The 27,718-nt window shown below is 32.1% G+C and overlaps 1 protein-coding gene and 1 pseudogene across 2 annotated transcripts; one reads left to right on the plus strand and one right to left on the minus strand.

The window, feature by feature from the left end:
• Window positions 1-17,215: 17,215 nt before the first annotated feature.
• LOC110640188 (cell wall integrity protein scw1-like) lies at window positions 17,216-18,184 on the minus strand (annotated as a pseudogene).
• Window positions 18,185-18,568: 384 nt separating this feature from the next.
• LOC110640189 (uncharacterized) lies at window positions 18,569-25,746 on the plus strand. Of its 2 annotated transcripts, none has more exons than XM_021791401.2 (9): window positions 18,569-18,746; window positions 18,840-18,939; window positions 19,042-19,222; window positions 19,824-19,896; window positions 19,990-20,169; window positions 24,353-24,450; window positions 24,694-24,782; window positions 24,883-25,056; window positions 25,328-25,746. In XM_021791401.2, the coding sequence occupies exons 1-9, from the start codon at window positions 18,704-18,706 to the stop codon at window positions 25,497-25,499; spliced, it is 1,110 nt and encodes a 369-aa protein (XP_021647093.2). In that variant the 5' UTR covers window positions 18,569-18,703; the 3' UTR covers window positions 25,500-25,746. The 2 variants fall into 2 exon arrangements, with proteins under 2 accessions (XP_021647093.2, XP_058001573.1); XM_058145590.1 differs by having other exon boundaries at window positions 18,582-18,746; window positions 19,023-19,222.
• Window positions 25,747-27,718: the final 1,972 nt, after the last annotated feature.

Below are 27,718 nucleotides of genomic sequence, written 5' to 3' on the forward strand. Positions count from 1 at the left end.
TATCAGCGATAACCTTCGATCCCTTCTGAAAAGATAGATCTATACCCTAACTTGCTGCAACAAAGGTACTACATTTACCACCTTGCCCAAAACCATGTCAAATTAATATCTCTCTTATCATATCATAGCTCTGTAAATCATCAATTCATAGTTTCGACCTTCTCTAGGTAGTAGAGTTGTACTTTACATCTTATTGACACACACAAGGTATACTATTCTCACTAAACTCTAAGCAAAACATCTGTCGTACTACAAAAATGATCCAAAATTCCATACTGAGGACTAGATGATCTCACTCTATAAGTGTCACGTTTACTTTGCAACTAATCCGAAATCTCTGGTCTGATGGTAACTCTTGATGTAACTCTAGCTCATGCTAGGGTAACTGAGTCACTGACTCTAGTTATCACCCAACTGTGACCTTTCAATATTCTAACTCTAGACCCCTAACCAGGAGTTCCCAACTCCTCTGCAGATATAGAACTCTGTTCTGGCATAACTGTACCAAAACAGAAGCCATCTCAAACACCCTCATTATGGAGCACCACGGGGATGCACGCAACTCTACACAATAATCTCATGTCGGTATTGTAATCTGCAGCTTACAGGGCAGACATCGAGAGTATTGTATAGTTACTACGATACGTCCTGATACACTAGGTCTCTTAATCTCTTATCTCTCTTGAATCTTCTATTATCATAAACTTATTCTAACTGGGTCATCCACTGATGACTGCCAGTAGTGGTATCCTCATCCTTATCTAGGGCAACTGTACTTTCAAGACTCACTTTTATGTACTCGTGCCTTGCACGAAATGGGCACACCATTTAAACCCATACTGACAAAAATATAGTATTTATTGGAGTATGTGTTTCCATGGTAGACCTCAATAAGTTTGCTAAATCTATTTCATGTTTCTATGTACTCCACGAAAATCAAGACACTAACTGAGGTACTCTTATATTTCCCGAGGTATAACGCAGAATCTAGAAACAAAGAATTACAGAAAAAGACGAAACAGAATCCTATACTCCGCATGTTACATCCTAACAAGACTCCTTTTACACTCCCAAGTATATTATTTCCCATGAATCTAGAGCCTAAGCTCTGATACCAACTTTGTCACGACCCAACCTATGGGCCGGACCGGCACTAGGACCTAGGCCAGCTTAAAGACCCTAAGGCCCGTAGTAAGCCTAACTATTCCTCAAATCCATAACCAAGCCCACAATTTAGGCCCAATATGCGTATAAAATAATTTAAATCAAACTGTTATAATTTCATTTCGGGCCAACTAAATCCAGTAATTATCAGAAACTGAAATTAGGGGAGCTTAGCTCAACCCTGTTACATCATTTACAAACTATTTAAAACTCATAAAAATTTTTCATTTATTAATACAAAAACTTAAATTCACGCAGTCCCTGACAGGATTAATACTACTACTAGTACATGCGGAGTCCTAAATTACAAATTTGGAGAATAATAATACAATTAAGTAAACTTTTCATAACCTGAGAGGAAAGGGATAGATTATTCTGAAAAATGTCTCCTCCTGTAGCCTAGAAAAATATGGTGAACAGGAGTGAGCGTTCGACTCAGAGAGTAAAATATCAATTTTAACCATAATCTCTATAACTATCTAAAGCTAATGCACCCTGTAGAGTGAAATGCAACATCAGCAATAATTTTCACATCATAATAACAAAAAGGTAATTTGGAGCACTCACACACCCAGTAATATCAATCAATACATATATGGGAGCTGATCCCCTATATAGCTCTCTTAATCCAACCTGTGCCAGTGAAGAACTCAGCTCGGACTTCCACTTAATAACCAAATCGGGGTCCCAGCGAAGAACTCAAGCCGTGTCTACCCAGAAGGACCGGGTCCCAGCGAAGATCTCAAGCTGTGTCTACCTGTCCTATCCATAGTCCACACCACATCACACGCACGCCAATGCACGCACACTGCTCCAAATTACCACAACAACATCCAAGGCACTTTAACAGTTATGAATGCAACATAAAACGTGCCTAGAGTTTAACTACATAGATACATACATATAAGTGATGCATGGGCATGCTTGAACATATAATAATAGTGAAATTACAATTAAAATTAATATTTTACTCACAGTACACCGATGACTATTGTGGCTGCTGGATGCAGAAAAATAGCTGATCTCGATCACCTAATAATTAAATTATAAATTTATTAGTACTAAGTTAGAATAAAACTCTAAAGAGGCAATAGACAGCCTAATTTATGCCGGAAATCAGGCTGAGTTTCCCCTATACCTGGGACCTACCCAACCTGCAAAAAGGCTCAAATAACACTTCTAAATTCAACTCATATCTCATCATCATTATATGGCCCCTCCTGGGCCCTCCAAACCAAGCAATACTCAAAACCTTAAAAATTATGTTTTAGTCCCTATAATTGACATTTTGTAAAAATCCACTCAAACATGCTCTAAAAATTTTAAAATTTTGTCTCGTGGTCCTTAATAATATTATAAGGCTATTGTAAAATGAATTGAAATTTTCTAATCAGCCATGAATATTTTATTCAAGAATTTTACTCGATTCCATAAGTTTCCAACATCTAACATATTCTTAATTCAACCCAATTCAATATTCACATATTTAAACCTCCATCCTCAAGCTTCAACCAATTATATAAAATTTAATTATCTTAATTTCAAATAATCTTATATGCCCATATGCTAAAAATCTAACTAAAATCCATCTATATTTTTCAAAAATATTCTACAATCATTCAAAAATTCAACAAACACCATAGAATATCTCCAAATAATTTTACTTTCATTATATATTTTTCTTAGAATTTTTCTCCAATTTTTCCTATTTAAGAAACACTGTATTTATGCTCCACAGACAGAGAAATAATAAAAATTGTCTTACTCGAAGTTTATCTGTGTCTCAAAAATTCCAAAAATTTATGAGGAAGCCTCTGGAAGTTGAATCATCTCCATAGCCCACCGGAGCCACCGCCGGAACCACCGCGCACGGTGGCCGGCCGTCGGTCGCCGGCGACATTTGCCGGATCCGATCATACCATCATGTTCCTCTCCTCTTCCTCAGTCCATAGATGGTCTCGGATCGTCGATCCAACGGTCGGATCGTCCTAGATCTGACGAAAAAGTTTGAAAAACCAGAAACTTCTCTCCTCCATATCTCACTCATCCGACCTCCATTTGTTGCAAAATTGGTATCAAAAGAAAGCTCTCGGAACAAGCTTTCCAACGCCACCAGAATCACCTCGATCGGACGTCTGATGAAGCTGAAATCGCGTCGGAAAGCTGCTGCCCGCTGTGCATGCGTTTTCTCTCTCTTCTCCCTCTCTTGCCGCCGTTTCTGGTGTCTGGTCATCGCCAGCCGGGTGGGGAGTAGCTTGGGAGGTCGCCGGCCGGTCACCGGAGAAGGAAAGAAGAAGAAGAGAGAGGGAAGGAGAGGAGAGAAGAGAAAATGGGGGAGGGGGGGTTCCTCCTCCCGATTTTCAAACTCTTTTTTTATTATTATTATTATAAAAAGCTGGCTGTGACAGTGGAAATCCACTGTCACACGCCAAAAGTCCCATCTTTTTTTTTTCTTGTTGTTACATGGAGAGTCTAAAGGACATGGACCACCCTCAGAAGGGAGATGGTGTTGGAATGAAGAAGTACAAAAGGTAGTGAAGAGAAAAAGGAAATGGAATAAGAAATTACCTAAATGTGATAATAATGAGGCATATGAACAGTACAAGATAGTAAAGAAAGAGGCAAAAAAGGCAGTTAGTCAAGCAAGAGCACAAGTCTTTTGAAAAGTTATATAAGAAACTTGGAACTAAAGAAGGGGAGAAAGATATTTATAGATTAGCAAGGAGGAGATAAATGAAATGTCAAAATCTCAATTAAGTTAGGTGCATCAAGGATAAAGAAGGAAAAGTGTTGGTGAAAGATGAGGACATTAAAGAAAGATGGAGAAATTATTTTAATGATCTCTTTAATAATAGTCAAAATGGTAATAGTGTGAATATAGACTATAGAACGATAGAAAAGAATATGAATTATACTAGAAAGATTGGATCTTTAGAAGTAAAAGAAGCACTTAAGAGAATGAATGTAACACCCTCCCGGTAACTACTCCGTACATCCTGCTGTTCCGGTGACCGGTGTCGGTCCGGACAGCTAGAACGTCCGGAAAAATATTTAAACTAAAGTGAGGGACCATAATTAACTCAAATATTAATAAGAAAAATTTGGTAAAAATTTTAGAAATAAAATACAACCGAGTTAAACGAGCCGGTGCCCAAGCGATGGGTAACCAGAGGGAAGTTGCGGTTCTCGCAACGAGGAGTCCTAGACCCGGGGGAAAAATTATAAAATAATTTTTGGGACTCCAGAGAAGGGTTATTGAGGTTCCCATGGCATTAGAATGCTAAGAAAATACCTAGAAAAATTTTTCAATCGGTACAGATAATTTTGGCCCGTTGAGCCAAACGGAGGGCATTTTGGTCATTTCGCCTTTAGAGGTGATTTTTGGCTGACTTGTACAGTTAAGTAAATAATTAATATGACATAAAATATGAATAAACATTACTAGAAATTAAATTGGAAATAAGTAGTGGAGAAAAAAAAAGAAAAAAGAAATAAAAAGCAAATTATGACATAATGTGAGGTCATTTAAAAGCTTCCACCAATCAAAATTTAACAACCCTTTAATTAACCAATAAAAGAGACCAAAAATGGACCAAAGGAGAAAAAATGCAGCAGCCATCTTCTTCACAAACAGCCAGCCGAAACCCTCTCCCCATCTCCCTCTATTGATTTGCAACAAAAGCTTCATTTCCCTCTTGTTTACACTACTAAACCCTAACCCCTTTCATTAAAACTTGACCATATCTCTTGGGGAAGCTTTTGGCAGCCAAGAAGAGGAAAGAAAGTGAAGTTTTGAGTTGGGAAAAAATTCTGCCACTTAAAGGTTTATGCACTATATACCTAAAACTCTTTAATTTCATGTATAGGAACTTGAATATAGTAAGAAAATGAAATTTAAATGAACAAAACTCATGTGTATGTGTACATGAATTTCGGCTGCCCTATTGAAGGAATAGGAATGAGTGTTTTTGATGAGCTTGGAGTGAACTAGAAACCATGTTTGAAGTTTATAAACATAAGAATAGTGAATTAGTAGCTAACTAAGGTAAATTGTATAAATCATGACTTTGAACTAGGGTTTTGGGAGTAAAATGTGAACTTGGCTTATGAAATTGTTAAAGAACATTCTAATGGTCAATTAGTTACCATTTGAGGAGATTTGACCATAATATGGACTGAAAAAAAAAATGGCAAAGTGAATGACTATGCTGCCTAGGGACAGCAGCAATGGACTGAGATTTCAGTCCAATTACACAGCCATAACTTTGGCTGTGTTGGTCCAATTGGTGTTTGGCCAATTGGACATGAAACTAGGCTTATAATGGCACATTTTTGCTGAAGAAACCATGCCCAAAAGACCAAATCAAGAGGATCAAAAGTTGGCCCCAATCTGGATCCCCTGCAACAGCACCTGCAGAAATGACCAAATGAACAGTAACTGTTCATTTGGCCATAACTCACTGTAGAAATGGTCAATTGACCTGAAATTTTTACAGCAACAAGTTACGACATAGACAAACAACTTTCATGAAGAAACATACCCCAAATTATGGCCAGAACCTATTCCAAAATGCAATCACAGTCACTGTTCATGGTATTGTAGATTTGGTAATTTCTGCAGAATGGAAATCCGGCCAGCTGTGGTTTTTGGACCATATCTGGAGCTTCAAAACTCCAAATGGAGTGATTCAAAAAAGGAAATTCAACTAGACAAAATAAGGAACAACTTTCATGTTTACCATTTCCTCAAATTCCCACTACAACAGGGCCCAATGGAACAGTAAAGTTGGGTCACAAAAACTGAAATTTCTGCCCTTTTAGATTTAAGTTGAGAAATGGTAATGGTGACCAATTCCAACAAGTTTTAAATGCCAAATGTGGTATGTTGGGAGTGCCAAAGTCAATGTACATATTTCCTATCCAAAAGTCAACATTTTTGTTGACCAATGAGGTGAATAGTAACACCAAAACTTGAAATTCACAAATTGAAGAATTTAAAAGTTTCAAATGCCCTAGTATACCTAACAAGATTGGTTTGGATAGTTTGGCATGCCAATAGGGTTCGATTAGCGATCGCACATGGCAATATGCCATTCCGTGATTTTATGGCTTTTAGCCATTCGACCTTGCATTGAGATTTGGCCTTGTGCTCGATGTATTCTGACTTGTTAGCTGCTGCACACCGAGAGATGCATATGTGACCGATGGTGTGACAGCCCGAGGTACTAGGTACCCAGTGCCAGTTTACCCGTTTATCCAGTCCAGTCATCTAGTGTAGGTTACTTGGGCAACCAAATGAATGAAGGTGAACAAAGTTAATGAAATGATGGATATACCAATACCAAACAAACAAATCATACACATTCTATACATATTTATTTTCTGCTATTTTCTTTTATTATATTATTGCACCACTAAGCATTATTGCTTAGCGCGTTGCTTTTGCCACACGTAGGTACTGGAGATACAGATCGTGAGCCCAGTAGACCGTAGACTGGGTGAGTCCATCCTGTAGTTCTGCACAGTGTCCATGTCACCTCAACTTCTGTAGTGCATTGGTAGGACACTAGGCGTCATTTTGATATTTTGTAGCTAATTTTTACTTCCTCATATGTATTTGAACTTATGTAATGTATTTTGATGTTCATGTAAATAATGAAAGTTATGGTTATGAATGCAAAATTTGAGCATTTATTTATTGTTATATATGAGCATTATGAGAAATGGATGTTTGAGGAATGAAAAGGTTGTTGAGAACCGAAATTGAAAATTGTTGAGATTTTGGATATTGGAGTGAGATGATTGAATACAAATATTGGAAGTGTTTTTAACAGGTTCCGAAGAACTGTTTTCTCCATTTTTAGCCGGTACTCTGCCGGATTTTCTTTAAAATTTTCGGAACCTCAAATAAATGACAATTTCGATAAATGGCTTAAATAAATTATCTTTCACAAATTATATTCAAAAACATGATATAAATTAATTAAGGTATATTAGAGTGTGCCGGTACACCGTGTGGCATTACTTACTCGGGTATACTGTACACGGGTAAGGGGTGTCACAATGAAAGTGGGTAAAGCCTGTGAACCCGATGGAATACCAATTGAAGTGTGAAAGTTTTTAGGAGATATGGGAGTGGCATGGTTAACTAAATTATTTAATAAGATTCTAAACTCAAAGAAAATGCCTGATGAATGGAGGAGGAGTATTGTAGTACCTATTTTTAAAAATAAGGGAGACATACAGAGTTGCTCGAACTATAGGAGAATTAAACTCATGAGCCATACTATGAAATTGTGGGAGAGAGTTATGGAGCATCGACTACATCTTGATACTTCTATCTCTCTCAATCAATTTGGCTTCATGCTCAGTCTTTCAACTATGGAAGTGATCTTTCTCATTAGAAGCTTGATGGAGAAATATAGAGATGTGAAGAAAGATCTACACATTTATTGATTTGGAGAAGGCTTATGATAGTGTTCCAAGAGATATTTTATGGAGTGTGTTAGAATAAAATAGGGTATCTATTAGGTACATACAAGTATTGAAAGATATGTATGAAGGAGCAATTACTATTGTGCGCACAGTGGGAGAAGACACAAGAGATTTTCCTTTCTCAATTGGATTACACCAAGGATTAGCTATAAGTCTTTACCTTTTTACATTAGTTTTAGATGAATTAACGAAACATATACAAGAGAGTATTCCTTGGTGCATGATGTTTGCAGATGATATTGTTCTGATAGATGAGACACGAGAAGGAGTCAATGGAAAGCTAAAGCTTTGGAGAAGTACTCTAGAGTCAAAGGGCTTTAAGTTAAGTAAAACAAAGACAGAATACATGCATTACAAGTTCAGTGAAGGCCAAACTGGTGATAAGGAAGGAGTTAGTTTGGATGGAGTGGTACTGTCCCAAAGTAATCACTTTAAATATCTCGGTCAGTCCTTCAAGTAGATAAGGGATGTGAGGAGGATGTTAGTCATAGAATTAAAGTCGGATGGTTGAAGTGGAGACATGCCACGGCAGTTTTATGTGATATTAAGATTCTCAATAAGTTGAAAGGAAAATTTTACCGTATAGCCATACGACCGGCTATGTTATATGGTAGTGAGTGTTGGACACTGGAGGAGTCGTATGTGTCTAAGATAAGAGTTGCAGAGATGAGAATGTTAAGGTGGATAAATGGCCATACTAAACTAGATAAAGTCCGTAATGAGAGTATTAGAGAAAAGGTAGGAGTGGTGCCAATTGAGGATAAATTGATAGAATAGAGATTGAGGTGGTTTAGTCATGTGAAGTGTAGACATACGGAGGCTCCAGTTAGATAAGTAGAGCACATTAGGTTAGATGATAGAAAGAAAAAAAAGGGATAGACCTAAATTAACTTGGAGGAGAGTAGTACAACATGACCTAAAAGCATTACAAATTTCTGAGGATTTAACCCAAAATCGTTTAGAGTGTAGAAAGCGAATCCATATAGCCGACCCCAAATTTTTAGGATAAAGGCTTAGTTGAGTTGAATTATATCTTGAAAATCAATTATTGTAAATTAGAGAAAAAAATTTTAAAATAAAATTAAAATTAAATTATTTTATTATAATAAATTAAAATTTAAGGGCAAAAATAAAATAACTCTTTAAATTCAGCAATGATTAATACAATTTACTGTATCTCCACGCTTAGTTATAGTTATTTTTACTGCCATCATTAATTACAAGAAAGAAGACATTCTTGGTCAAATGAATCACTCAGCTTTTCACATATCCTATTTGAAGTCTTAAAATTTTATACAAGTATAATTCCATTGATTTTTTTTTTAATTTTTATATTTAAAATGAAAATTTTAATTTTTTTAAATTTAAAAAATTTATTTTTAAAAAATAAAAATTAAATATAATTATGTAAAAATTTAATTATATATTTTTTATTACAAATGATTTATTCCAAAAGAAAGGTATTGTGCATTTGAGAGCAGTAAGCAACTCTCAAATTTGAAGGCAAAAGATTCTTTACAACTTTATAAAAAATAAAGATATATTTATAATAATTTAAAAATTTTTAAAAATATAAATATATTGATTTTTAATCGATAATTAAATTCAGTCATTAATTACTATAATATAAAATTATCATTAATATTTTTTAGAATCTCATTATTCTCCTCTTTCCACACAACATATATAATTATATCAATGAAATTAATTTTTTTTTATTTTTATGTTGTAATTAGTGATTAATTAACTCTTGAATGATTGTTTGACAAATTTAAGCATCATGGGAAGGTGGCAAAGATATCATAGCAGTCTTTACAATGTAGTTTGAATGACTTGAGATAGGGAGATAATTTAATTATAGTTGTTTTAGAAAATTTTCAATGTATATATTTAATTCAACATGGAATGGCTTTGCTGCAGTTGGAGAGATGGCTCCACATTGCCAAAGCCTTCATTGACTAAGATTATAATTCTATTTATTCTTTCTTAATTCAAACACACACATATATTAAAAACTTATTTTATTAAATTATTAATTTATAATCAAATATTTATCACAAAGGGAAATAATATAATGTTGACTGAATGAATTTAAAATAATAATAATAATAATATAGCAAAATGATTAAAAATTAATATAAAATTGAGAGATTATCAACTTACATGTGTGTAACCTACACAATTTATTATATCTTCTCATAATTTGCCCCATGATTTAAATTTTTGAAAGTTGACAATTAAATTCACTATTCTGTCTATGGAAATTATGCATGCCAAATTTCAATTTAATCAGACATAAATATATGTGATTTATTTGTCATAATACAGTTTGATGCTAAATTATATTTATCAAAATATTTAATTTTGAGAATTGTCTAGATAACAAATCTTTTTTATTATTTAATTTTAATATATACATTTTTTTTATTTTTTTTATTATCTTATATATAGAGTATTATCTATAATTTTTAATATGTATATTTTTTTTAATAATATTTTAAAAATTTTTAAAGGAAATTGTTAAATATTGGTGTTTAGAAATTCTAAATTCTTTTGGTGTTTTGTTGAAGTGAAAGAATTAATTAATTTAAATTTAAATAGTTGTAATTTTTTTAAATAATATTTTAGTTGATTTATTTTGTAGATTTTATTGTTCTATTAATAGTATAAATTAACGTAATTATTTTATAAATTTAATCATGAAAGTTTTAAAATTAATTTTATTTATTCGATAGGCTTAAATGATTATAGCTTTTTCTTAGTAGTTTAAATGGCCATATTTATTTAATTGAAAAATGGGAATTTAAATTTTATTGAGATATTTTCAAAAATTTATAGGTTTAAGTGATTTATTTAATTTAATTAGGGCTTAAATGACTTTTGATTTATTTCACAGGGAGTAAAAAAGCTTTTAACATAATAAGTTAAATGGTATTTTTTTATAATTAATTTACTTTTAATTTATTCTTTTAACTATTAAATTATACATTATCAAATTATCTAATAGTAGTTATTAATTTTTTTTTATTTATTATAGAAACTCCCAACTTACATATTTGTTAAGCAAATTACAAACTCTCGCAAAAAAAAAAAAATCCTAAACTACATGATATTTTTTAGAGAAAATTACAAAAAAAAAAAGAAAATCATTTAGTTTCACTCATTTTCACTTCAGGGTTTAAGGTTTCTTTTATAATAAAATGATACCATGAGATTACTACCTATTATCAAATCACGACTTCTAGCCTAACATCATCTAACTATAAGAGTAAATTGTAATACTAGTTGATAGAACTTTATTCAATTTATCTAGATATAAGGAAAATAACTATGAAATGTTAGTTTTTTACCGTTAATTTTTAAGAGTCATATTGGTTATGATTAGTTGTATTGGTTAACAATACTAACGGTCATATCGGTTATGATTAGTTTTGTTGATTCACAATACTAATGGCTATAAACTGCTGTAGATTGTTTTCCAATCTTCTATACATATGATGTAGATTTTATGGATTCGATAAATTTTCTTTTCTTCTTCCTCAATTTTTATTTCAAGAAATATCAATAAGAAATCTTTAGGAATTACTACTTGCAGGTTTTGGTTGGTTTTGTTATATTCTGGAAATGATTTGCTATAACTCTACAGTAATATATAAGGGGTAAACATCGCTTTAAAGAAAGTGTTCTCATGCCTCTAAATCAACAATAGATTTATTTTTATTCAGTATTTTTTTTCCAACAATTTTAAAGTGATATTCGCAATGGAGCCTAGTTCAGAGTTTGCAATCAAGATTATGAATCAAGAATTTTTGAAGTTAAACAAATTTGATGGCACCAATTTTACCCACTGGAGAGACAAGATGTTATTTATACTTATTGCTTTGAAGATTGCTTATGTATTGCATCCTTCCTTAATGCCGCTCCCTAGACCAACATCTGATGATACTGAAGCAACCAAACAAGTAAGAAAAAAAACGTAAGGATGATGAATTTTTGTGTAGAGGCCATCTTCTCAATTCTATGATAGATTGTTTCTATGACCTATTTGCTTCTATGACATCTCAAAAAGAGATTTGGACTGCATTGGAGACCAAGTATAATATAGAAAAACAAGGTGCTGATAAATTCTTAATCTCTAAATTTTTTGATTTTGTTATGGATGAAAGTCATTCAAATTTGGATCAAGTGCATGAACATCAAATCTTAGTTTCAAAACTTAAAGATTTGAAAGTAAATGTTTCTGAACCACTATAATTTGGTGCTATAATTGCTAAACTTCCTCTTAGTAGAAATGACTATAGAAAATAGTTGTTACATACTTTTGGGAGTTTTACTTTAGACTAACCCATGAAGCATTTAGGCATTGAAGAAGAATCACGAATTCGTGAAAAGAAATTCGCTTTTGAGTTTGGTAATAAGGTAACTTATATTGATAGAAATAATAAATCTCAAAAAGGCTATAAAGGAAAGAAGAGGAAGGGTTTTGAAGCAAGTGATTCAAATAACTTAAATAAATTAAAGAAAGACAAAAATTGTTATAATTGTGGAAAGAAAGGGCACTTTAAATATGATTGCAGGTTTAGAAAGAAGCCCAAAAAGGATAATGCTGCCAGTACCAACAATGCAAATAATGCAAATATGGTCAAGGAGGTCGCAAAAATTAGTCACAGAATTACATATGGCTACGGTTTCTGATCAAATGACTGGTGGTATAATTCTGGTGTTACTGTTTATATCTGTAACAACAAGTCTTATTTTAAAGAATATAAAGAAGTAGAAGATGGACATGAAGTATTAATAGGCAATCATGATACTGCAAAAGTGCTAGGAAAAGGTAGTGTCGAAGTGTTATTAACTTCTGGAAAAAAGCTTTTTCTTAATAATGTGTTACATGTTCCAGATGTTAGGGAAAATTTAGTGTCTGCAAATCTATTATGTAGGAAAGGGGTTAAGGCTATCTTAGAGTCGGATAAATTAATCTTGACTAAAAATAGAGTTTTTGTTAGGAAAGGTTATTCATGTGATGGGATTGTTAAGTGTTAATAATAATAATAATAATAATAATAATAATAATAATAATAATAATAATAATAATAATAATAATAATAATAATAATAATAATAATCCACATGTTTCTATTTACACTGTTGATTGTTCTTTTTCTTTATGGCATAATCAGTTAGCACATGTTAATTATAAATCATTAAAATTTATGGCCAAAGATGTGTTAATAAGTTATGTCAATGAACATAAAGAGAAATGTGAAATCTGCATTCAAGCAAAAATGACTAAGCAATCTTTCCCTAAAGTTGAAAGAAATACTTCATTGCTTCATCTTGTGCATTCTACTATATGTGAACTTAATGGTAATTTAACAAGAGGTGGAAACAAATATTTTATTACTTTTGTGAATGATCAATGATATAAATGTTCAAATTGTACAAAACGAAAGTTGAAAAAAAGAAAAAGAAAAGGAGAAACTAAAAATTTTGTGCATTGATAGAGGTGGAGAGTATTTTTCAAATGAATTTTCCTCTTACAGTGAAGAGCAATGAATTATACATCAATCAAATGCTCCATATACCCCACAACAAAATAGATTATCAGAAAGAAAAAAATAGAACATTGGTTGATATGGTCAACGCAATGCTCCTTAATATTAGTTTACCTTTAAATCATTGGGGTGAAGCTTTGCTTACTGCATGTGCGCACAACATAATTCCATCTAGAAAAACTAAGGTTTCTTTATATGAAATATGGAAAGGAAGGAAATCTAGTTTGAATTATCTTCAAGTATGAGGCTATTTAGCATTCTATAGAATTCCAGACCAAAAAAAAACTAAGTTGGGGCCAATAGCTCTAAAAAGTGTGTTTGTAGGGTATGCAAAAAATTCCAAAGCATACAGGTTGTTAGATTTGGATTCTAACATTATTGTTGAGTCAAGGGATGTAGAATATTTTGAAAGTAAATTCATTAATGACTCAACTGATTCTCGATTTATACAAATACAACAGTCAAATAAAAATTCTGAAAAATCTTCTGGTAACAAAATGGTTGAAACTGAACCTTCTTTGGAACCTAGAAGGAGTCCAAAAGTTAGAAAAGAAAAGAATTTGGGTCTAGAATTTATTTCTTCTCAAGCTATTGTTTCCTTGTTAAAGGCAATAGAAACGAAGTTACCAATAAAATACCCATTATCTTTAACTACTGTAAATGATCCAAAGACTTACAATAAGGCTATGGCATCAAGAGATACTGCATTTTGGAAGAAAGCAATAAATGATGAAATGGACTCATTATTATCTAATAATACTTGGTTCCTAGATGACTTACCTCCTAAAGGCTTTAGGCAAATAGAGCGCATAGACTATTTTGATACATATGCACCTATGGCAAGAATAACATCTATAAGAGTATTGCTTGCATTAGCTTTTATTTATAATTTATATGTACATCAAATAAATCTTAAAACAACTTTGTTAAATGGAGACTTGGATGAGAAAGTATATATGGAATAACCTGAAGAGTTTATTCTTCCAGGAAATGAGACAAAAGTATGTAAGCGCTTTAAGTCATTATATGGATTAAAACAAACTCCCAAGCAATGGCATGAAAAATTTTAAAACAAGCTCCCAAGCAATGGCTTGAAAAATTTGATTATGTGATTTTAGAATATGGTTTTGTGCATAATAATGCAAACAGGTGTAAGTTCTAATATGAAAGGATTAGTTGATATTAAGAAGTACCTATCTTCAAGATTCAAAATGAAAGATTTAAATAAAGTATATACTAGCTTAGGTATTAAAATAAAGAAATATAGTGAGGTTGTTGCTCTTTGTTAATCTCAATACATTGAGAAAGTTTTAGGAAAGTTCAAATCATTTGAAAGTTGAAGAAGTGAATACTCCATTGGATGTTTCAGTTAAGATAACTGGAAATTTTGATAGATCTGTAGCTCAATTAGAATTTGGAAATGCAATAGGCTGTTTAATGTATGCCATGCATTGTACAAGACTTGATATCTCCTTTGCTGTGTGTAAACTTTCGAGATATACTAGCAATCCTAGAGTTGAGCATTATAAAGCAATTGGAAGGATTCTAGGATATCTAAAGAAAACTAAAGATTTGTGTTTGAATTATGGTAATTTTCCTATTGTTTTAGAAGGCCACACAGAAGCTAGTTGATTAATTGTGTAGGAGATAATAAATCTACAACTAGCTAGATTTTTACTTTAAATGGTGGAGCTGTTTCTTAGGCTTCAGAGAAACAGGCATGCATAACTCATTTCATAATTGAATCAGGGTTTATTGCTTTGGCTACGGCAGACAAAGAAGCATATTGCTCATGAAATTTGTTGTTAGATATAAAATTGTGGCCACAACTGATGCCACCCATTTCTTTGCATTGTGATAGTGAAGCTACTATGTTTTAAGCAAGATTTACAATGGAAAGTCAAGGTATATTAGCTTAAGACATGAGTATGTTAGACAACTTTTGTCAGATGGCATAGTTACTATAATTTATGTAAGATCTTGTAATAATTTGGCTGATCTGTTCACTAAAGCTTTCTCAAGAGATAAAATTAAAACTATGTCATTAGGAATGAGTTTAAAACCATTCATTTAAATTTATCAATAACAAAAACCCAACCTTCATTTACTATCCTACTAACTAAAGGGTTGGGTAATAAGTTATTGAGTAATTGAACACTAAAAACAATTCGTTTAAGACTCCTATATATATTTTTAGTGAATCCATTTAGAAAGGATGAGTAATTTAATTTTAGTGAATTTTAATATTAACTTGATTTTCACCTATGTGAACATAAGGAGTGGTGCCACTCTTAACAAAGTTTGAGGATTAACTTTGTAAATGTTCATGAAACAGGATATAGCACAAGGCCATAATAGTGCTAATGTCTTTGATGGATATTTCTTGAAAATGTTATAGTTTTATGTGTGGGGTAATTGTGGTTCTAAAATATGAATAAGGGTTTAAACATTAATTTCACCAATATTTTCTAGAATTTTGAATTATCTATACTAACTTGAGGTTTAAGTTGAAAAAACCTTCTTGAAAGCATGAAGCTGTTGATATTTGCACTGCTAACTTATATTACCATCTAATTGGGAGATTATAAGAGTAGATTGTACTACAAGTTGATAGAACTCTATTCAATTAATCCAGATATAAGGAAAATGATTATGAAACATTAGTTTTTTACTGTTAGTTTTTAAGAGTAATATTGGTTATGATTAGTTGTGTTGGTTCACAATGCTAATGGTCATATTGGTTATGATTAGTTGTGCTGGTTCACAATGCTAACAGCTATAAACTGCTATAAACTATTTTCCTATCTTGTATATATATTTCACAGGTTCACTGGATTAGATAATTTTTCTTTTCTTCTTCCTCTTATTTCTACAATTTTTATTTCAAGGAATACTAATAAGAAAACCTTCAAAATTGCTGCCTGTAGGTTTTAATTAGTTTTGTTGTATCCTGGAAGCCATTTTCCGTAACTTCGCAGTAATATATAAGAGGGCAAATATCACTTTAAAGAAAGTGTTCTCATGTCTCAAAATCAACAACAGATTTATTTTTATTCAGTGTGTGTTTCAACACTAACCATGCTAACATGGCTTAAAAAATTAAGAGATTATGAATAAAAAAAATAAAATTGACTCTGTATCTCTCTTTTTGCTCTCTCTCTCCCTCTCTCTCTCTCCCCCCTCCCCCCCTCTTAAAACCTTTTCTTTCCCTTTCTCTCTCTTCTTTTCCTCTTCTTCTTCTATCCCTGAAATCCCTCCTTATCTCATGAATAAATAAAACATAAAATATAGTCTCTTGCCCATTAAGAGATCCCTCCACTCTAACAAGAACCTAATTTGCTTCTTCAATTGTGAACTTTAGAGAATAAAAAGAAGCATGATACCCCGCCTCTAATAGGTTTAAAACAAAGCTCTATGAGAGAAAAGGCTCCATATAGGAGCAAAGCCATGGTGCATGTCTCTTTCTATCGCAACTATGAGAAGACATTTAAGAAGCCCCATTGTCCCTATGAGAAGGAACCATTTTTTTGCTATGAAACGCATAAATTAATACCATATTATTGTAACAATAATGTTGTTCATTATAGAAAAATAGAAGACTTGTGGTAGAAGACCCACTTAGTGTTTAAGATTAATAATGAAACTATACTCCCTTGCTATGATACTTTTCCCTCAAACCATGCATTATTATTCGCTTACCTAATGGCACCGACTACCACAAAGATTAAGCCAAAAATCCCTTTCTCATAGGGCTAAGAAGATGGCAAAAAATATGAAAATGAGGCCACCATCAACATATGCTACTACAACTACATGCCCTAGAGAAATTAGTATTTCATGACTAGATGGTGCTTTTATGATAACATTATGTGCATTCATGCATATGAGAAGAGATGCTAATGCTAATGTTAATAATGAAATGGATGCATGCAACAACTGCAAGATTGATCCTATCATGTATTTCTCGATGCATAAGGACCATAGTACATCCCCTTTGAGCTACTAGCAGGTAATAGTTGGTGGAGCTCCATGGGCATTAGGAGAAGCAGCAGGGTGACTTCCATCTTTTCTCTTCTCAAATGGGTTCTTCGAATATTGTATTCACATGCCAACATAACCAGAGCTTGGGATAACAACACCTTGCAATGTACTGTGAAAATTTGTTGTATTGTTCACATCTTCAAATTCAATAAAACAAATAGTATGCCTTTCTTGTCTGAAAATTTTCATTTGCTTAAAGCACAGTTGTATGCTAAATAGACCCTTCAATTCTCCCTCATTGATATTCTCTCCAAGATTACCAATAAGTAGGGTATTGCAAGGAGGGTTATCTTTTGTATTCTGAATAGGTTCATAACTACTAAGAGCTAGTATGGGCATAGGGGGTAGACATTAGTACTTAAGGAACATGATGGCCTCCGTATGAATCATATGGAGGTGGAGTAAGGGCCAAGCAGGGGCCATGTACCCATGAGATCCCCAGATTGGAGCAGAAGGAGGAGGGTGAAATGGAGATGGAGTTGTATAAGCAGTGTGAGAATAATTGCTGCTAGTTCTCAAGCGTTTACTTTGATCATAAGCATTAGAATATATTATTATTTCTCTTTTCACAAATAGATTCTTCTTTGCCATCTCTATGCAACACTGACTTAGAATCCGCATAAAAAACCATGTCTTGAAAGCTATTGGATGCAAAGATGAAATTGGTGGGGGAGTATGGATTATAGTGTAAGAGAGAGTTTTGGAGGGTTCAATATGCTTTGAGCCGCACTGTAATGCTACTAGAATGCTTTTGACTCTTGATGAGAAAAACCCTTACGAGATCTTTTAGGGTGAGGCTCTTTTCCTGCAAGATGAACCACTATGGTCTATTAGATGAGAGTAAGAACAAGCTTGATTATGTCTTGATCTTGGCTTCCTTGAGTGCCTACCGTAAACACTTGGCTTCAAGTCTTGTAAATCACTATGCATGAGTTCTTACTAGGCAGAGGCACATCAGGATTGGAAGGTAGGTGAGGGTTATATATTCATTTATTTACATATTTTAATTTTATTTTAAATGCTATTTAGATTTATAATTAAAAATTATTTTTAATTAAAAAGTTAATACTAAAAATTTAGATATGTTTAGCATTATTGATGTAATTGGTATATAGAAAAATATATTTTTAAATATATTAATTAGGGTATTAAAAAGTAATTTAAAATTAAATTTAATAAATTTTATATATTTTTTTAAGTTAGTTTTGACGTGAAACCCAATGCGTGGAATTTATTATACAAACCACATGGCTCATTTTTATCACAATTTTAACTTACGTGGCAGAACCAAATTTGTACTTTGCCTTAAATTTTGTACATTGAATTTTATCTAAGCCATTAAGGAACAAGGTTAAAACAATCCTAGTCGAGCTCGAAGGCGATCAGCATTCAGCAGCGACTTGGATCTCTGATTCTCGCTCTCTTGTCTCTGTATGTGAAGCACACACCATGAGCAACATTGTTACTAAGGTCGCAGTGGTTGGAAGTGGAAGTCAGTATCACCTCTCTCTGTTTCTCTTTCTTCAATACATGTCTCTGTGTGTGTTTTTGTTGCTCTTTATGTGAAATTTTATGGTTGGGGCAGTATCTGGAGCTGTATGCGCATCAACTCTTGCAAGGAATGGAGTTTCAGTCACCCTCTTCGAATCCGCCCGAGGCCCTGGTGGCCGTATGTCCCAGAGAAGGTAATTGAAATCTAACACTATTAATTCCAAATTTTCATTAATTTCCCCCTTTTATTCAGAAAAGAAATTTGGTAACTTGGCAGTCTTTGAAATTTCGTATAGAGAAATTGCTGAAGATGGGAAGGAGCTTTTGTTCGATCATGGTGCCCCATTTTTTAGTATTAGCAACACTGATGTGTTAAAGCTTCTTCACGAGTGGGAACTGAAAGGTCTTGTTGCTGAGTGGAAAGAGAATTTTGGGTCTTTCGATTGTCTCTCCAACAAATTTCTTGACATAGATCAGGTTTAGAGCTATTCATGCATATCAATAAATCATTGACGTTTCCCATTAGGTAATGCTTGGTTTTATATTTATATTTTGCTGACTAAAAGTGTTAACAGTTTTACATGTATAATTTGCTCGCAACTTTTTGCTTTTGCCTAAAACTGTGTGATTCTTAAAATGGAGCAATTATTTAGAACTCCTGGTGCGTAAAAAACGAAATTTATAAAATTCACCCGGAACACTGAAAAATAGTGCCTCTCACACATAATTTCAGTTATTTCTTATATTAAGGGGATTGGATCCCATGTACTGTAAGAGAGGTATCTCCACCAAAAAATAATGAGCCTGCTTTCTCATAAATGTTGGGTCCATATAAATTGTGGAAGATGGATTCCATGTTCATGTGAGAGTATGTGCAATATTTTCTATTTCACCTGGAGCATTGAATAATCCCTTAAAATTTTAGTAAGCATGTAGCCTGTCATTGTGCCTAAACTGTCTAATGTCAATTTTAGTTTCGAGCAGATACTTGATGCGCGGTAATAACCAATGAGCTAGACATACATTTTTTTTAATCTGCCTTTATCATGGCCATGACTTTTGATATTAATTTATTTAGGAAGGATTGGGCAAAAGATATGTTGGTGTGCCGGGCATGAATTCTATTTGTAAAGCATTATGCAATGAGACTGGTGCGTAGTTATCTTGCTTCTTTTCTTTTGGAATGGTTATTGCTCAAGGTCAATGCAAGCCTAGAAAATTGCCTAATTTTTATATGTTTTCAGGAGTGGAAAGCAAGTTTGCGATAGGAGTTGGGAGGCTGGACTGGTTAGATAGTGAGAATTCATGGTTGGTGATGGGCATGGATGGACAAAATCATGGTTCTTTTAAGGGAGTGGTTGCATCGGACAAAAATATTTTTTCTACGAGATTTAAAGATGTGACAGGATGTCCACCACCCCTTGGTAAGCATTTATACTCTCTCTCTCTCTCTCTCTCGCCCCTATTTAAAAGTGATAGTTAGAACCATATTTGTCAAATCAAGTTTTAAAATCCTCATTTTGTGAATCAAGAATTGAATCATATTGTTAGATTTGGTATGAATTCTCAAATTTGATTAAGAACGATGTATATCTATTAAAAGACACAAAATATGAGACAGAGTGATCATATGGCCAATTAGACTTGTGCTTGATTCTAAAGGAAATGCAAGTCCAAACCCTACCATGATCCATTCTTCTAGGATATAAATGCATATATGAATTAAAAAAACATAAAATAATGTATTACCATGTTGTATTCGTTTTATTAAAATATTTATGTTCCATATCATCTAGCCATATGCCATAAAAGTTGAAAACCTATACTGTTTGTTTATCTATGAATGATCTGTTTGCTTCATGAAGCCAAGCCTTAGTTTTGATGACTTGTGGCTATACCATGTTCACAATAGGACCTACAAATAAAAGGTGGAAAAAGTATGGCTGAAAATCACAATAGATGGCCCATATAAGATGGGCATAAAATGTTGCGATGTGACAACAATAGCTAATTAGCTGTACTTAATGGAGAAAATAAAGAAAAAGATAAGAAGGAAGAGGGTAAAGAGTGTTGGTGGAAGAAGGTACCTTCTAACTGTGTCGTAAGTTCATTGTTAGCCTGGGGGAAAAAGTGAAATAGGAGTAGAAAATGCATATTTATGCACAACTATAACAGTCATTTGGTTTTGTTTAGCTTTAGGCATGTGGAAACTTTCTTTTCTAATTTTTTTTTTGATAAATTATTTTTTAGTCCCTGAGGTATGCCAAAATTGACATATATATCCTTTTAAAAGTCAATGGTTTGGTCTCTATAGTTTCATTCTGTCAAAATGAAGGTCTTTTTGTCAAAAAGTGTTGTTAGTTGAACATGAAATGGCCTTAATGCCCTTGCTCTTCATCCATCTTCTCCAAATCTTTTATTGCAACACCATCACCCTCTTCTCACCTCATCTCTTCTTCCCCATTTTACACACACAAAACTAGTGCACTGCAACAATACAAAGAAAGAAATCCATTTAATGATTTTTTGCTTGTTTTTGTTTATTACTGATCACTTCAAAAAGAAAAGGAACAGAAATAGAAAAGAAAAGAAAAAAGTAATCTAAGCCCAAATTGCAGTGAAGCCGTCGATCCTGCAAGATGTAGCCTCAAAGTGCAAATTATTCAAAGAATTGATAAAATGATCTCATTAAAAAAATAAATAATTAAATTTGATTAATTTGGTTTTAAAGATTAAAACTCTATAGCTAAATGATCCCAACTCGTGCTTGCTCCTCACTTGCCCTGTTCAATTCTTGCTTTCTTTCGTAATATTGAGTGCGCACAAAATCAAGAAGAGAATGACGCCATCGTAGCCAAAAAAAAAAAAAAAGAAAAAAAAAGACGAAAATGGGAACCAGGACCATGGGTATTCATGCTGGCAAGTGAGAGAGATAGAAAGAGTTGTGCGATGGAAATTGAGCTGTGGGTGTTGCCGAGGATAATCTTATCTTGCTCACATCCCATTTTACGCATAGCAGGAAGAGGAGATGGAGGTTTTGAGAGGTAAATGGAGCTGTAAGTGGTGCCAAGTGCTGGTGAGAGAGATGGAGAGAGTTGGAAGTAAGGTGAGGGTGTTAAAATTCCTGGATTGAAGATGTGAGCGCCAAGAGGAGTGGAGGAAGAAGAAGCTTGTTTTGGAGATTCAGTGTTTCAGTAGATTTATCTTTTTAAGGGCATTTTGGGAAATAAAAGTTATTCTTTCCCATTTGACTGACTTTAACCATTGGCTAATAGATTTATTAGATGGAAGGACCTTTAATTTTAATGGAATGAAAATCTAAGGACAAAACCATTGACTTTTGAAAATTGAGGATATATGTGTTAATTTTGACATAACTTAGGGACTAAAATGCTAATTTACCTTTTTTTTTTTTAAATCCAATTTCAAATTATTTAGTGGAAGCTTTAGGGTGTCTTTTCACAATAAGATTGAAGTAAATTTTGACTTTAAAATCTTTAGGCTTCTATAGACCAATGGGGAAAGAATCAAGCGAATCAATTGATTCATATCCATTCACCTAATTCACCATCGATTCATTTGATTCAGGCATATGTGTGATTTGGCCTATAGATTTGAATTTCTATGGTGGGGAGTCTACTTGAATTATACTATTTGAGTAATTGTTAGAACATAAAGTTTTCGTTTATGGGTATATATTCCAGTCAAATATTGATTTCCCTTTTTCCCCTTAAACAATAGTAATGTTTTCTTCAGAAGCAATATCTGTAAACTTATGGAAATAAGATCATATGTTCATCTACAAGCAGTTCTTCTCTTCGATGCTGATATGAAAATGAAAGTGTGTGCCTCTTTATCTTTCAAATAACCTTTGAGTTTCTACTAAATATACATTCATTTTGTTGAAAGGCTTAACGGCCAAAAAAATTCAAACCTTTGTGCATTTCTGTAATATTGTCTGACTTTTTTATTTTGGCAATTTGGTCTTGAACTCTTGATTTCAAAACTTATTTTCAATTCTATCCAGTGGATCAAAATTGAAATAAAAAAATATTTTATCACCAATTTGAACAAAAAAAAAAATTGTCAGTATTAGTTGCCAGTCCTTCCTCATGCTGTAATCAAATTATTTATTTTATTCAAATTGATAGTAAAATATAATTTTTTTTTCTACTTTGAACAAAAGAAAAAAATTGTCAGAATTAATTGCAAGTCCTTCCCCATGTTGTAATCAAATTATTTATTTTATTCAAATTGATAATAAAATATAATTTTTTTCTCTAACTTTGACCAATTGGACATAATTGCTACTAAGTTTTGAAATCATTACAAAATTGCAAAAACAGCCAAAGGTTTGGATTTTATATATATATATATACCATTAGGTTTTGTTGAAACTACAAGATTATTTTGTTTTAAACTAGTAGGGAGATGCATAATGCTTGTGGTCGTGTTAATATCGCTATAAAATTTGAACGGAGATGGAAATAAAATAATTGGGAATGTTTATACTACAAAATAAAATGAGATAAAATAAAATGAGATAAACAATCTCATACTGTTGGAGTGTGTTGAAGGATTCTTGATAGGTTAAGGAAATTAAATTCATATGCCTATGGAGGATTCACTTTTCCCTCCTTAAAAATCTTCTTATGGATCTTTCATTATATAATGGAACACAAAAAGACTCAACATAATTAATTTACCTTGTGTTTGGATGGGAGAATTTGAAATATGATATTCAAATTTGATAAAAGTATATATTTCATTCAATTGATTGGAGTCCTGAATATATATTAAGCTAATAAACATGAAGTTATTTGAGTGTGGATTTGAAATAATTTATAAATGGTGTTATTTCAAAACCACTCTAAAAAGTTCTTAATAAGAAAATGGTGTAATTTGAAATCCATAATTTATCAATAATCTATATTAAAATTAAATCCAAATCCCTAATTTCAAATGTTGGAGTCCAAACATAGCAGTAATTCATTTTCCTTAGATTTTCTCAATGTAAGGACAGTAAAATCCTTAAGGGCCATTACTAATGGTAAAATTCCTGGACGTAAAATTACAGTAGTGTCAAACAGCCAATAAAAGTCTTGGAAAAGGCCTTTTCGTGCAAAAATGCTGAAGGTTAAAACTGTCTCCAAGTTGTCTCCCTGAGGACCCTAATCCAATGGGAGAATTATAATTGGGTTATTGCATTTTGAACTGCTATTGTCATTGCCTTCTTTCCTTTTTCATCAGTTTCTCCATACTTTTCTTTCTCCAAATTTTGTTAAGATATTTTATGATGCTGCATGTGCTTGAATTATGTGTGCCTTACGCTCAATTAAGGACATTTGAGAATGTAAGTTAACTAATTTTTAGTCTTTTTGCCCCTATTTCATATATACTTGTGAGTAACTATTTATGAAATAAAAAGGCGAACTTATCCCCAAATGAGGAAGGTGTATTCCTTTATGTACATGTTATGTTTAATCAATCACAGGTGTTTTCTTTTCGTTTCCCTTTCATTTTATCAGCCTTTATTGCTGTTAATCTGTTGGTCTAGAATAGAAAAAGCTGTTATCTTAACCCATTATCCATTTGTGATCAATCCAGATTTGAGTTTGGCTCCAGAATTGGCAATGAAGTTGCAAGATATTCCTGTTAATCCATGTTTTGCTCTTATGCTGGCATTCACTGAGCCTTTGTCTTCAGTAAGTTACAAGATATTCCTGATAAGCAGTTTTAGAACTTCGGAATTTTGCATAGATGACATTGGTAATATGATTGTATGACCTGACTTCACTTCAACACCCTCTTTTCTTCCTTCCCTCTTTTGCCCTTAGTCCTTAGACCCTTGGATTGTGGTTGTTATATATCTTCTTCAATCTTCCAAATAAAATAACACATTTTGCGAGGCTTATATATCCTGACGGAATTTTGGCATGGTGATTAAGATACCTGTAAAAGGCTTCTCGTTCAAAAATTCTGAAGTTTTAAGCTGGGGTCACTGTGACAGCAGCAAGCCTGGTCATTCAACCACAAGGTATGCATTTTTGTTTTTTCATGTGTATTAATGGGGAGAGAGAAATCTGGTTTCAGTGTTGTTTGGAATGTTATATTTATCATCTTGTTTCATTGTGCAGTGAACGATGGGTATTGCATTCAACAGCAAAGTATGCTCGTGATTTAATTGCTCAAACTGGACTTCAGAAGCCTTCAACTGCAACATTAACAAAAGTTGCTGAAGAATTGTTGGAAGAATTTGAAAGAACTGGACTCCATGGCTCGCAACCATTTTTCAAAAAAGCTCATCGATGGTCAGTATTTAGGTCATTATGTTTATTTGATGCATAAAAATTCATCATCATGCTTCTAATCATTCAATTTCTCTCAGAAATACAACTTATGTAGATTTTCTTGCTTTCTTTCTTTTCCCTGCTGTATAACATCTATGGCCCAATAAATTTTTGGGATAAAGGTTTAGTTTAGTTTAGTTTAGTTTAGTTGAGTTGAGTTTATAACATCTGTGCCCTATTCTGTGTTCTGTAGTGTTGACTTTGTTGTTTCTACTGGTGGATGTTTTGCTAGGGGAAGTGCTTTCCCAGCAGCAAGTGTAGCTGAAGAAGAAAAATGCTTCTGGGATGGTAAGAAGAAACTGGCCATCTGTGGAGATTTTTGTGTTAGTCCAAATGTAGAAGGTGCAATACTTAGTGGCTTGGCTGCTGCTGCAAAGTTCATAGAAGCACCGGGTTGCTTGTAGGGTAATTTTATTATGTATTTCTTTCCCCTCCTTATCATTCTAAATTATGGTGCAATTTGTTTCTATGAAGTTGAAAGTAATTTAGAAGCTACAGCCAATTACTCTTTATGCCAAAATAATAAACAGAAGGTACGTAATTGCTGATTGTATTGGCTATGTACATTTTTAACTTATTTCCATTGTTGTAAAGCTTTGACCATTTAAATTTTGCAAAGTCATATAATATGTCATTCCTTATTTGACTTCATTGGTTATAATTTCTAGATATTCTTCTCCAAAAGTAGCTGTTTCAAATTTTCAAGCTTCATTAGACTTGCATACTTTCAATTGCTGATGTGCAGTGTATGTCTGCTCAAGAAACAAAGGAAATACAAATAAATGGTCACCAATGAGGCCTTAGTCTAGTGGTAAAATTAATCAAAGTTGAGGTCATAGAATTAAGAGGAGGTTTTAAATTCAGGTCTCTTTAATATTGGGTTGATTATATTTTCATATTATTTGGTTGTGTTTACTTTGCAAATGTATTTTGACTTACGTAAGTTCTAGTTGTAATTAATATGATATAATATATTTTGTACTTTATTTCTTAGTAAAAATAAATAAATAAATAAACAAAAATTCTGATGTAATGTTGGGTAGTTGAAATATTTTAGTAAATGTCAGGAAATTATATATTTTAAAGCACACATTCATAAACACTATTTCTGTTTAATTTTTATTTATTATATTTGGGTTTTTTTTTTCAAATTATTTATTGTATTTAAAAAATTAAAGAGTATTAATTATTTTTTAATTTTACCTATTATGTCTACTAAATACAATAAATAAATAAATAGAGTAGTTAGTTGAGATAAAGAGTGATTTAATTAATTAATAATATATTTTTATAAAAAATAAATTATTTAATCATTTTCTTGATATTTTCTAAAACTCAAACGCGAAAAATAAAAATGGGCGGAGGTTCTTTTGATCACATATTATATATATTTTTATAAAATTTTTGCTTTCATTTGCAACTGATTCTCATGGTTTAATTTTATAAACTAAACAAGCATAAGTAGAATAGATTAAGAGTGAGTAAACTAAATCAAAAAATTGAATTATCAATTAAAAATTAAATAAGTTAAATAAAAAAGTGGTTAGCTTTAAAATATTTTAGCATATAGTTTTATTTTATAAAATCTATAAATCAGCAAATTAAATAAAACTAAAATAAATAAATAACGTCTCATGATTTATTAAGTATATATATTCTGAATAATATGGGCTATAATGCTTTTAATTTTAAATCATAATTTTTATAAATTTAATTTTTAAAATTAATTTTAAAAATTATAACATAAAAATTATTAAAAAAATTTATATAGTATATACTGCAAATGATTAAAATATGTATAATGAGTTATAAGATTAAAAAAATTGCAAATTTTTAATTAGGATAAATTATATTTTAGTCTATGAGATTAGTGAAATCTATTTTAACATTTTAATAAATTTACAATTTATTTTTTTTTTCAATTTTCTATTTAAATTATCATTAATTTTAAAAAAATATAACAAAATGCCATTTTATTATGAATTTTAATATTAAATAAAATAGTTTCTGAAGTTTTAATTTATTAACAAAATAATTCCTGATATAGCAAAATTAAAAATTTTAATTATTTTAATTTTATAAATTAAATATTTATAAATTACATATTAAAATTTTTGACATAATTAATTTCAAAAAATAACTATTAATTACAAAAATAACTATTATTAATAAGGTAAAATTTTACAAACTTTAACTATTAATAAATATTAATTTTTAATTATTTTTAATTATATTTATGTTTTCTATAATACTATTTTATAATTATATAAAATTATAAAAAAGGAAAAAAATAATACATACACTTTCACAACGTCCAAATTCGTCCAGGCCCTTTTCCTGTTTGTGTTTACCGACAAAACTGCAACCACAAAACCAGCAGGGCTAGACCTAGCCTCGATCGATTAAGCTTTTTCCAATAAGCACATTGATTTTACAGCAAGCTCAGTGGCTAACAATGAACAGAGGGTTAGCCCATCGGATCCAATGTGAACCCATAAAAAGAGAGTCGAGTTTTGAACTTTTCAGATCATTTTGTCTCCCACCATTGCAAATCAACTCGCCTCAAAATGAAGAGACCTTCTTGACCACTTTCATCATCCAAATTTGCTACTCTCTTATTAAC

This window comes from Hevea brasiliensis, chromosome 4 (assembly GCF_030052815.1).
Source record: "Hevea brasiliensis isolate MT/VB/25A 57/8 chromosome 4, ASM3005281v1, whole genome shotgun sequence".
Classification (NCBI taxonomy): domain Eukaryota; kingdom Viridiplantae; phylum Streptophyta; class Magnoliopsida; order Malpighiales; family Euphorbiaceae; genus Hevea; species Hevea brasiliensis.